This window comes from Panthera onca, chromosome F2 (assembly GCF_046562875.1).
Source record: "Panthera onca isolate mPanOnc1 chromosome F2, mPanOnc1 haplotype 2, whole genome shotgun sequence".
In the NCBI taxonomy this organism is placed as follows: domain Eukaryota; kingdom Metazoa; phylum Chordata; class Mammalia; order Carnivora; family Felidae; genus Panthera; species Panthera onca.
The window spans coordinates 919,037-930,993 of NC_138356.1; the positions used below are offsets into that span (position 1 = coordinate 919,037).

Consider the following 11,957-nt stretch of genomic DNA (forward strand, 5'->3'; position numbering starts at 1 on the left):
CAGAGACGCTCAAAAAGTGTTTGCTTTGATGGACAGGACTGATACATTTGAAAACAACTGTGACAGAAAATAGACGGAGAAGGGGTCAGAGAGGGTTTAAGACGACAGAAACATCATATCTGTAGGATAATGCCAGAAAAGAGGTATTTAAAAAGTTCCTTTGGAATTCAGTACAAGGAGAGATTTCTTCTGGGTGTGAGGATTGAAGACAGGGTTTACAGACAAGGCAGCACTTGAGCTGGGCCTAAAAGAATGGAAACTCATGGTAAAAAAGGTCATTCTAATAGAAAGTGACCGTGTAAACAGAGGTGTGCAGATTCAAGATACCAGGCACTTGTCAGCGCACAGCTGGTGTAGAATGTATAGACTCAGGTGAACACAGTGAGGCCCAGGGATGGAAGGGCCTAAGCTCTAAGGAGCGGGAATGGACACCACCTCCAGGCTCTGCCTCCCACAGTCCACTCTCCTGTGTCCACCTCTGCTTTTTTTTTTTTAAGTTTATTTATTTATTTTGAGAAGGAGCAACCGAGTACAGAAGAAGGGCAGAGAGAGAGGGAGACACAGAATCCCAAGCAAGCTCCACGCCGTTAGCGCAGTTTCCGACTCGGGGCTTGAACTCACAAACCGTTGAGATCATGACCTGAGCAGGTATCAAGAGTCGGACACTCAACTGACCGAGCCACGCAAGTGCCCCTCCATCTCTGCTTTCTAGCAGACCACTCCCTCTACAAGCATGCTCTTGTATTTATGTTTTTGTTGTAGTCAAATATATGTAACAGTACTTACCATGTTAACTATGTGTAAGTGTACCATTCAGGGGCATTAAATACATTCACATTGTCGTGTACTCACCACCATTATCTACACCCAAAATGTTTTCATCATCCCCTATAGAAAGGATGTACCTGTAAGAGGCTGACTCCCCTGCCCCCCAGCCCCTGGTAACCTCAATTCTACTTTATGAACGTCCCTGTCCCTGCTACCTCATACGGTATTTATACCTTTGTGACTGGCTTACCTCCCCTAATGTAATGTCAAGTTCACATGCTGTAGTATGGGATAGTATTTCCTTTTTTTTTTTTTAATTTTTTTATACATTTAATTATTTTTGAAAGACAGAGTGCGAGTGGGGGAGGGGCAGAAAGAGAGGGAGACACAGAATCCGAAGCAGGCTCCAGGCTCTGAGCTGTCAGCACAGAGCCCGACGCGGGGCTCAAACCCACAAACCGTGAGATCATGACCTGAGCCGAAGTCGGACAGACACTCAGCCAACTGAGCCACCCAGGAGCCCCAATTTCCTTTTTTTAAAGGCTGACTGATATTCTGTTGTGTGCATATGCCACATTTGTTTATCCATTCATGTGCTGATGAACACGTGTTGTTTCTCCCTTTTCTGCTAGAATGGAAGTGTATAAACTCTGGCATCTATTTCTAAAAACCCTCTCTTACCACCATGTCTCCCATCAGCTGTACCACATTTCTTTGGTCTCTGTTGTTAAGATTTCACTAAAGGGTTTTCTGCAGATAGCCTCCACTTCCTCCCTTCCATTCCAACCTTGTCTGTACCCTATTAACCCTCACACTGCTCTGTCTGGCCTGTCCTGACACTCAACTGAAGCTGCCCTTGTTGAGCTGGGTCCACTCTGCAGCTCTTAGCATTCAGACTCCTCCCAGGGCAAAGCACCTTACATCTGTGACCTGCACCCACTCCCTAGGTGATCTGGCCCACACTCACAGCCTCACATATTACCTCTAAGCTGAAGACTTCCAAATTTATATATCGGTGTCTAATTTCTCCTACAAGATTCAGCCTTACATTTACAACTGCACACTTAACATCTGAGATGTGCCATGTCACACATGTCCCAAACAAGCCAGATTTTTGCCTGAAACCCACCCTCTCCCATCCCGCCCAGCTTAGTCACCACTGCAGCGACTTCAATGCTCACAGCTACACTCAAGAGCAAAGTCTGTTAATCCTACACTAAAACAAATCTCACATACAATGGCAGCAGTCACGCAGACCTTTCTAAAACACCAACTAGCTCAGACCTATTCACTAGAGAAAAAACATGGCTTCCCATTCCATCTGGAATGAAATTCCAGCTCAGGAGGCCTCAGCCACTGACCTTACGTCCTGTGCCATCTTTCCCCCAGGCACTCTTGGTGTGCCACTGAGCTACAGACACGCCAACTCTCTTGAACCCCTCTGACCACTGTGCGCTGGCCAGACTGGAGGCCTGGTTACCTGCTGGTCCCTCTGCCTGGAATGCCCTTTCGAGCTCTTTCCCAGCTGGCTCCTTGCCACAGTTTAGCTTGGCCTTAGGCCTTAGCTTCTGGTTGTCTCCTCAGAAAGAACCAGCAAGCTGGGTACATCTTCCACCCTCTCCACACTCTGATATTCCTATTCACTGTACCCAACCTGTTTGCATGATTAAACCCTGAAATCTGTAATAGCTTTTTCAGCTGTTTAAGGTCTGTTTCCTCTGCTTGACTGAGCTAATGATGGAAGGAACCTGGTAATTCTGATCACTACATCCAACACATCTAATTCATTACCCTTTAGATAGAAGGCACCCAGGAAACACACACTGCATGAATGAAAACATTAGTATTAGCATTTAGTGCTTGAAGTCACATGATCATGGCATGACAGAAAAACTATAAATTACAGCCTCAGACCAAGGCTTAAATCACAGCGTTGCCACTTATTGGTTATATACTCTATTGCTGCTGCAACAAACTATCACAGAGTGGCTTTAAAAATACAAATTGGTTACTGTACAGTTCTGTAGATGAGAAATCTGAAACGGGTCTCACTGAGGTAAAATCAGGGTGTCAGCCTCCTTTCTAGAGGCTTCAGGGGTTCAGAATGAGGACATCTTTGGGAGCCATTACTCTGTTATTGCATCAGTTGTGTTACTCTGGGCGAGTAACCTGTCTTAGTTCTAGCTTCCTAATTTAGAAAACAGAATATGACTGTCTGTCTATCTTAGAGAGTTATTACCGGAATTTTCCTTGCAACTATTCTAGCATGTGGTAAATGAGCAATAAGCACTGTTATTTTTCTTAACCTGCATGTGTTCACTGAATATCAATCAATATACCAATCAAGTACAAAGACAATTCAGCAACATTACCTGCCAGTATCAAGTGGCAAAAACAAACATATAACCTGATAAGCTGAAAATACCTCATAAGGGGCACCTGGGTGGCTTAGGGCATGATCTTGCAGTCCGTGGGTTCGAGCCCCACATCAGGCTCTGTGCTGACAGCTCAGAGCCTGGCACCTGCTTCAGATTCTGTGTCCCCCTCTCTCTCTGCCCCGGCCCCACTCATGCCCGTCTCTCTCCATCTCTCAAAGATGAATAAACGTTAAAAAAAAATTAAAAAATACCTCACAGGAAGTGCTATAATAGGAGAATATAGAAAAACATAGAGGAATATTCTATAGAGAATATAGAAGCCAGAGGAAGTGACTCATCTCAGGGGCATCATAAGGGCTTCAAATGGGTGACTTGTGAGCAAGAACCTGATGAATGGGAAGCTGGCAACAGAATATGGGACAGAAAAGTGAGAAAATAAAGGAAGAGAAATATCATAGAGCTACTACAACATCCCTGGTAAGAAGCAAGAAAGGGGTGAGTAAAAATATTACATTAAAACATGAAATTGCTGTTTTTGTAGATCAAAACTCATTAGATACTGAAATATAAAAATATTGGAGACAACCAGAATTTCATGTTCCAACCTAATAAAAGCAACTCACAGGAGATAGAAGAATTTGGTAATTGTTCTTAGCGTTAAGTTTCATTTGCTTTTTAAAAAGAAATGAATTTCGTAGTGCATATAATGCTATCCAAGATAGATTACCCTCCAAACCTTTCATGTTGATACTACAAGGAAACATTATCGATAGCTATAAAGAAAAATATATTAAACAGACTTTAAAATTGATAAGGAAGTATCTGCATCCCAAGAATTACAAAATGCTGATGGAAGAAATCAAAGACCTAAATAAATGGAGAGAGAAATTATGTTCATGGATTGGAAAATTCAACATAGCAAAGATGTCAATTCTCTCCAGATTAATATACAGATTGAATGCAATGACCATCAAAATCCAAGCAAATCCAATCCACACACTTATTCCAGAATTTACATGGAAAAGCACAGCACTTAAAATACTAAAATGATTTTGAAAAAGAAGAATAAAACGGGAAGACTTTACATTAAGGCTTACTATAGAGTTACAGTCAAAAAGACAGCGTGGGGGCACCTCGGTGGCTCAGTTGGGTGAGAGTCCAAATTTTCGGCCCAGGTCTTGATCTTACGGTTTGTGAGATGCAGCCCCACGTCAGGCTCTGCACTGACAGCACAGAGCCTGCTTGGGATTTTCTCTCTCTCCTGTCTTGCTGCCCCTCACCCCTATGCCAGGCTCTGAATGAATGAATGAATGAATGACAGCGTGGTTTTGGCAGAAGGATACATACATAGACCAATGGAACAGACTCGCACATATGTGCCCAAGGACTTTTTATGAAGGCACAAAAACAATTCAACAGTGAATATGGCAATTTCATGGACATGATAAAAGCACAAGCAACAAAATTAAAAACAGATAAACTGGACTTCATCAAAATAAAAAACTTTTACACATCAAAGGACACAGGGCAACCCATAAAATGGGAGAAAATACTTGCAAATCATGTATTTGGTAAGGAATTGATACATATACATAAAGAACTTCAACAATTCAACAACAAAAAGTCAAATGACCCAACTAAAAAACGGGCAGAGAACTTAAACGCACATCTCTTCAAAGAAAATATATAAATAGCCAAGAAGCACATGAAAAGCCATTCAACATTACCAGTCATAAGGGAAATGCAAATGAAAACCACAATGCTACCGCTTCACATTCTGAAGGCTATTATCAAAAACAGAAAATATCAAGTACTGGCAAAGATAAGGAGTAACTGGAACCCTTATGCATTGCTGGTGGGAATACAAAGCAGTTGCAGCTGCTGTGGAAAATCGTATGACAAAAAAATTAAACATAGAATTACAATATGATCCAGAAATTCCAAAAAAAATGAAAGCAGGGACTCCAACAGATATTGGCATACCCATTTTCCGGCAGCATTAATCACAATAGTCAAAAAGTAGTGGTTTTGCGGTGGAGGTGGGGAAGAGAGGTAGCTATGGCCATGAAAAGGTAGCAGAAAGGCTCCTTATGGTGAGCCTGTTCAGTACCTTGCCTGTGGTGGTGCATACACAAATGTATACATGATAAAACTGCCTAGAATGAAATACACACATGCAAAGGTGTGCACCTAAAACTAGTGAAATGTGAATAAGGTTGGGAGATTTATCAATGTCAGTATCCTGGTTGTGTTTATTTGTACTAGTTATAAAAGAGGTCATCACTAGTTATAAAAGTAGAAAGTGGGTAAGGAACAAATGGAACTTCTCTGTATTATTTCTCCAAACTGCATGTGAATCCACAGTTGGTTTAAGGTTCCAAAAACGAAACACGCAATCCATTTTAGAATTATAGTTTTTGAACTAAGAAAATCAAGTGAAGTCAATCAATACCTTCCTCCATGGATTTGGTAAAGTTACACATGAGTGAAGACAATCCCTTCAGACACCCTGCCAGAACAGGCAGTTTGGGCTCTCTTAGTGCTGATGTCATCTAGAAGCAGAGTTTTAAAAAAAGATACCATTAAAAGAGAAAAACACAATCAAATCTATGGAATCAGAATAGCATAAAGTTTGTCATACCTGGGTCTTAAGTTCACCCAGAAAAGCCCGGAACAGGTTTTCCGAATTATTTATCATCTCACTAGGATGAACTTCCCCTAATACTCCTAGGAGCTCATATACTTTTTCTAAAACTAAAAAATAAATTTTAGATAAATGAAGACTTAAAATTACATTTACATAAATTAAACAAAAATGTATGAATAACAAAAGGAGAAAACGTTTAGTTCAAAAGTAATTTTATAATAAGACATAAAAAAATAGTTTTATGTACTAGAACCTTCCCTGATAAATTTTATGCCAAGCTACTATTATAAGTCACATTTGACACGTGTTGTGAGTTTTCTATTTTAAAGAAATTATTTCATGGAGTGCCTAGCTGGCTCAGTCAATACATGACTCTTAACCTCAGGGTCTGACTGAGGTGTGACTCTTAACCTCAGGGTCATGAATTGAAGCCCCATATCGGGTGTGGAATCTACTTAAAGAAGAAATCATTTTGTAAAGATTAAACTTTTTTATAAGCAGAAGTCTTCACATGTTTCTGTTTGCTTTCATTTGGGTTTGTTTTCAACAAAAAGGATTCACCTGTGAAACATATAAGTGCTTTCGTTGAGAAATCCTAGTTTTTACATTGATTTTTTTAACATCAATTTGTCAAAATACTTAAAAATAACATTTAAATGCACCTCACCTGTATCCTGTATTTTTGTTTTCAATGCAAGTTCTCCATAGAATTTGCTAAATAACTCTCCAATTCCAAATTCATCCATGAGTCTCGAACTTCTTAAAGTCCGAAGTAACTAAAATGATACAAACCAGCATTGTCTAAACAGGAAAATAATGACAAAGCTTCCTGTACTGCACTGTTTCTACACAACAAAGCTCCAAAGTCACGCGCCTCTGGGGGACTTCCTTGGCCTCTCAGGACACCTATGTAGCCTGATTATTTAAGAAGAGGTGGGTGGGGGCGCCTGGGTGGCTCAGTCGGTTAAGCGTCCGACTTCAGCTCAGGTCACGATCTCGTGGTCCATGAGTTCGAGCCCCGCGCCGGGCTCTGGGCTGATGGCTCAGAGCCTGGAGCCTGCTTCCGATTCTGTGTCTCCCTCTCTCTCTGCCCCTCCCCCGTTCATGCTCTGTCTCTCTCTGTCTCAAAAATAAAGAAAACTTTAAAAAAAAAAAAAAAGAAGAGGTGGGTGGTAGAAGAACACAAGGATTACAAAGGGGAAGAGGGTGTAGACTTTATTTTACCTTCCCGAGAAACCAATACTATGGTTAGAACCATTCTCTCTGAGGCACTTAAGGGAAGGACTAACAAGACCCAAATTCGAAAATAGAGATGCAAAACAAGAGATGCATCTGAGAGAGAAACAGGTGAGAGTAAGCCCCAAGAAGCACTTAAATACAACGTATAAACCCATTTTCAAGATAAGGTTTAGGAAAGAACTCAGAACGACAAATGATGCAAATTCCAGCAACTTTTGTAACATTAAGTTTTAAGAGGAAGGGTGATGAGAGTTAACAGAGGAGCAATAAATTCCTTGCTTACTTGTCCTCTTAATTCCCCTCACAACCCAGTCCTTCCTCTACTTTCCAGAAGAGTCTGAGAGCAAAAGGCCAAGGAATTACCAGGTGATAGTTGGAAAATCTTGTCCATACATCAATGTGACGAAAGCCTAGCCTCCAACATCTCTCACCCAAACACAATTTAAAACTCCAATTTTCTGCTTTTGAAGTTATATGTATAATACAAACACACATACCTAGAAATAATAAAATTACCTTAATGAGAAGATCCAGGGCTGGGATTCTACATTTAGCAGCTTTATCTTTTGTGTAAACACTGGTACAAGTATTCTAGGTTTTAAAGAGACATACCAAAGTCATCAATAAGATTCTATTTCTTAGAAAACCTCACAAGAGCTAAAACTACACTTCTGAGAGGAGCAATACCAACATGACATACTATAATTTAGCAGTTATTTAAAATATATTAGAGTATATAAACATATAGACTAAAAATTACTGAAGAGGGCGCCTGGGTGGCTCAGTCGGTTAAGCGTCCAACTTCAGCTCAGGTCATGATCTCACAGTCTGTGAGTTCGAGCCCCGTGTCGGGTTCTGTGCTGATGGCTCAGAGCCTGGAGCCTGCTTCAGATTCTGTGTCTCCCTCTCTCTCTGCCCCTCCCCTGCTCATGCTCTGTCTCTCTCTGTCTCAAAAATAAATAGAACATTAAAAAAAATTTTTTTTAATTACTGAAGGTATTTATGCAGTATGTAATCGTAATGATGTCAACAATCACAAAAACACAAAGTAAATGAACACCTCAGAAAGATCAAAAATAAAAAAAAAGTTACACTTTCTTGCACACCTCCCATTGTACTTGTCGTATGTCAAGCAAGCAAGCATGAAAAATTTAAAAAGGTAACTAAAGCAATCCAGAGAAGAATGGTTGGGACTCCATAGGATGACAGCTCAGTCTCACAAAACCAGCAGGCACTCTGGACAGAGGCCACCTGGCTCCAAGTTTTGGGTGAGTTTCTCAACTTCTAAGTCTCATTTGTAAGCTAGAGTGATTAAAAATACCTACCTCATAGAGTTTTGGCCAAATTAAGTAAGACAAACTGTACATTAAAGAACTTTTTAAACTATGAAGCACACTACAAATGTTGGTTATTCCTATACTGAGGTAATTTTTTTAAAACACAGTGACTCTTAAACAACACAGGCTTGGGGCGCCTCAGTTGGTTGGGCATCCGACTTCGGCTCAGGTCATGATCTCGCAGTCCGTGAGTTCGAGCCCCACATCGGGCTCTGTGCTCAGAGCCTGCAGCCTGTTTTAGATTCTGTGTCTCCCTCTCTCTCTGACCCTCCCCCATTCATGCTCTGTCTCTCTCTGTGTCAAAAATAAATAAACGTAAAAAAAAAAAAAAATTTAAAAAAAAAAAATAAACAACACAGGCTTGAACTGTGTAGTGTGTAGGTCCATTTATACCCAGATTTTCTTTGATATAGTACTGTAAATGTATTTTCTCTTATAATTTTTTCAGTAATATTTTTTCTCTTTATTACTCAATTATAAGAATATAACATACAAAATTTGTGTTAATCAACTATTTATGTTTATCAGTAAAGCTTCCAGTCAACAGTATGTTAGCTAGCAGTAGTTAAGTTTTGGGGGAGTCAAAAGTCAAACACATGGATTTTCAACTGCAGGCAGGAGGGTGGGGGAGGAGGGGTCAATGCCCGGAAGCCCCCAGGTTCATGGGTCAACTGTGTTAGGATTCTAAACCAGCAAGACTAGAAATCAAAAGAGAATAAAATTAAAACCTATTAAAAAAAAAAAAGACTGATGATTATTACTTTATATATTAGACTCAACTATAATTAATAAAATAACTTCTGGGGCGCCTGGGTGGCGCAGTCGGTTAAGCGTCCGACTTCAGCCAGGTCACGATCTCATGGTCCGTGAGTTCGAGCCCCGCGTCAGGCTCTGGGCTGATGGCTCGGAGCCTGGAGCCTGTTTCCGATTCTGTGTCTCCCTCTCTCTCTGCCCCTCCCCCATTCATGCTCTGTCTCTCTCTGTCCCAAAAATAAATTAAAAAAAAAAAAAAAAAAAAAAAAAAAGTTGAAAAAAAAAAAATAAATAAAATAACTTCTTATACATTACCCCCAGGTTGAATACTTCAAATCTTAGAATATCCAAGAACTAAAGGCAATTCAGGACCAACTAAAAACAACTTACCTTGGCACTTGTTGAAAGTGCAAACAAGTCTGAGAAAGAAAATTAACAACTTAATTTATGATTACTAGCTCCATAGTAAATCACTAGGAAACCTGAGGAAGGCAGGTTGGAAGAAAATTGGAGGCAAAAGGCAAACTTTTCAGACTATGGCCAAAGGGAACACACGAACTACATGAAATATGAATCTTACCCAGAGGGAAAATTCTTTAAAATTGTTTTTTAAAGTGTTTTGAAATCTACCCACAATTCAAAAAACCAAATTTATTATGTATGACTTTTTATAAAAGACATTATTTACCTTATATGCCACAAATCAAAGTTGTTTTTGATTAGGGTCTTAGCTTATTAAATCTAAAAAGAATAACCCGCTTCATTTCTAACACAATCATGCACACTAAGTAAACTCCTCGATGAGAAAGGCAAGAATAAAATACAAATGCAAGTTTAACTTACACCATAAATTACAATCAATATTGACATATGTTTTTTCTCCTTACCTTAATATCAAGAGAATAAGGTGTGATCTTCTGGCCAATTTTTTCTAAGAAAACACATAAAAATTTTAGGACTTCTTCTCTACAATCACGAAACTGTAAAAAATATAATAAATATGGGTAAGAAGAAGAGTCACTTCAACATTTAGGAATACACACGAAAAGGAAAATAAAAATCTTCAACTTACTTCATCAATGCTAAGTGATTTCCGAACAAATACAAGCAAACCGAAATCTTTGGAAAAAACTAAGGAAGTCTGTAATGCTGGACAAAAAAAAAAAAAAAACAAGTAAGGTAAGAGAGTTGCCAAAAAGCACTCCATAAACCCACCCTAAATGGGATGCATATTTCTCAATTCAGCCTTATAAACAATTAAACACTAACTTAAGGATGCTGTATTTAAACAAAGAAAACAGGAAATTCTAGATGATATTCCATTGAGATGACGCAGGCAGAATAATGGCTCCAAAGATACTTGAGCCCTAATCCCAATGTCACACCTGTGAATATGCTAACTTTACATGGCCAAAGGAAATTAAGGTTGCAAATGGAATTAAAGTTGCTCATCGCTGACTTTAAAGAGGGGAAATTATCCCGGATTATCCGTGGGCCCAATATTATCACATGGGCTCTTAACAGTGGAGGAGAGAGAAAGAAGAGTGTTGGAAAGAGGGGGGCAGGAGAGAAGAGAGATTTCAAGCACAGGGGTTCCTGGACCCATGGTTGCTGGCTTTGAAGATGGAAGCCATGATCCAAGAAATGTGGGTGGTTTCTACAAGCAGGGAACATCAGGAAGGAAAAAGGGACCTTAGCCCTGCAATTGCAAGAACAGAATTGTGCCAACCTGAATGAAAAAGGAAATGAATTCCACATGACCCTGCCTGATGGCTGGGTTTTAATTTGGTGAACCCATGTTAGGCTTCCAACTACAGAACTGTAAGATTAACAAACCTAAACCACTAAGCTTGTAGTATTTGTTACCGCAACAAGAGAAAACTAATACACTCCCCTATAGTCTCACGTGAAAGAACACACACTAAATATTCAGAATAAACTTGGAACGGCTTTATCAACAAGTTAACTAAAGGAAGGAAAAAGGAATTCTAACTTAGAAACGCTGAGACTAGAAAACATTTACAGGTTAGTTTTTAAAATTTATTTCCCGCTGATAATACACCCTTGGCAATAGATAGGTATTGGATAGCATCGCAAGTTTTCAAGCAATGATATATTTTTAAAGTGCTGAAAAGAAGCACTTACTACAAAGGAACAAAAAGTTCTCTCTGAGATTGCTCACAAAGATGTGACTTTTCGGTTACATTTCTGCAATGCTTCTCAAAAGCAGGAACCTTCCTTCTGAGGTTTCAAACCTGAGGGTATGAGAAAGGTACTGGAGGGTTTAGGCGCGTTTAAGGTGAAGGAAAATACTTTCCTTTGGTTCTCTCTGCCCACTTTGCATAGTAAGGATTGCTAAACTTAAGGCATTTTCACCAACTTTACTTTTAAAACATATTTCCTAACCACAAAAAAAAGCCGCATGACAAGTCACTTTTTTTCCACAAAAATTTCCACAGAAATTCCGACAATCCAGAATCAAAAGGCTGGACTTCAAAACACCGCTAGATGCACCCACGGCGGGAGAAACGCTAGGCTGTCGGGCTCCAGCAACCCCAAACGCGCACGCGCGTCTGCGCCCCCCTCGGCTCGGCCGGGACAGTACCCACCCAGCACTGAGGGCCCGGAGCTCAGCACGCACTCCTGCCCCAGGCCCCGGATCAGCTGGTAACTGGCCATCGCGGCGCTGCAGCGGTCCCCGGCAGACAAGGACTTCTGCAGCTGCAGTAGGGAGCCCTGCACACCTAACCCGGAGTCAGCCATGATGCCCCAAACCCGGCACTGCGCGTGCGCAACCTCTGCCGGGATCCCGAGATGCCACGGGGCTCGGAGGCG

General features: G+C 40.5%; 1 protein-coding gene across 2 annotated transcripts in view; it reads right to left on the minus strand.

Annotated features, from left to right (window-relative positions):
• Window positions 1-11,906, minus strand: part of PRKDC (protein kinase, DNA-activated, catalytic subunit) — a 214,317-nt gene extending 202,411 nt beyond the window's left edge. The window contains exons 1-7 of one of the 2 annotated variants that reach the window (XM_078441702.2): window positions 11,732-11,906; window positions 10,195-10,271; window positions 10,010-10,102; window positions 7,549-7,623; window positions 6,461-6,569; window positions 5,788-5,900; window positions 5,599-5,698 (exon numbers count right to left, since the gene is read on the minus strand). In XM_078441702.2, the coding sequence (XP_078297828.2) occupies window positions 5,599-5,698; window positions 5,788-5,900; window positions 6,461-6,569; window positions 7,549-7,623; window positions 10,010-10,102; window positions 10,195-10,271; window positions 11,732-11,885 (721 nt within the window). In that variant the 5' untranslated portion in view covers window positions 11,886-11,906. Of the gene's footprint in view, window positions 1-5,598; window positions 5,699-5,787; window positions 5,901-6,460; window positions 6,570-7,548; window positions 7,624-10,009; window positions 10,103-10,194; window positions 10,272-11,731 lie in introns of those variants that run through there. The other variant, XM_078441703.2, reaches the window with a different exon arrangement.
• Window positions 11,907-11,957: the final 51 nt, after the last annotated feature.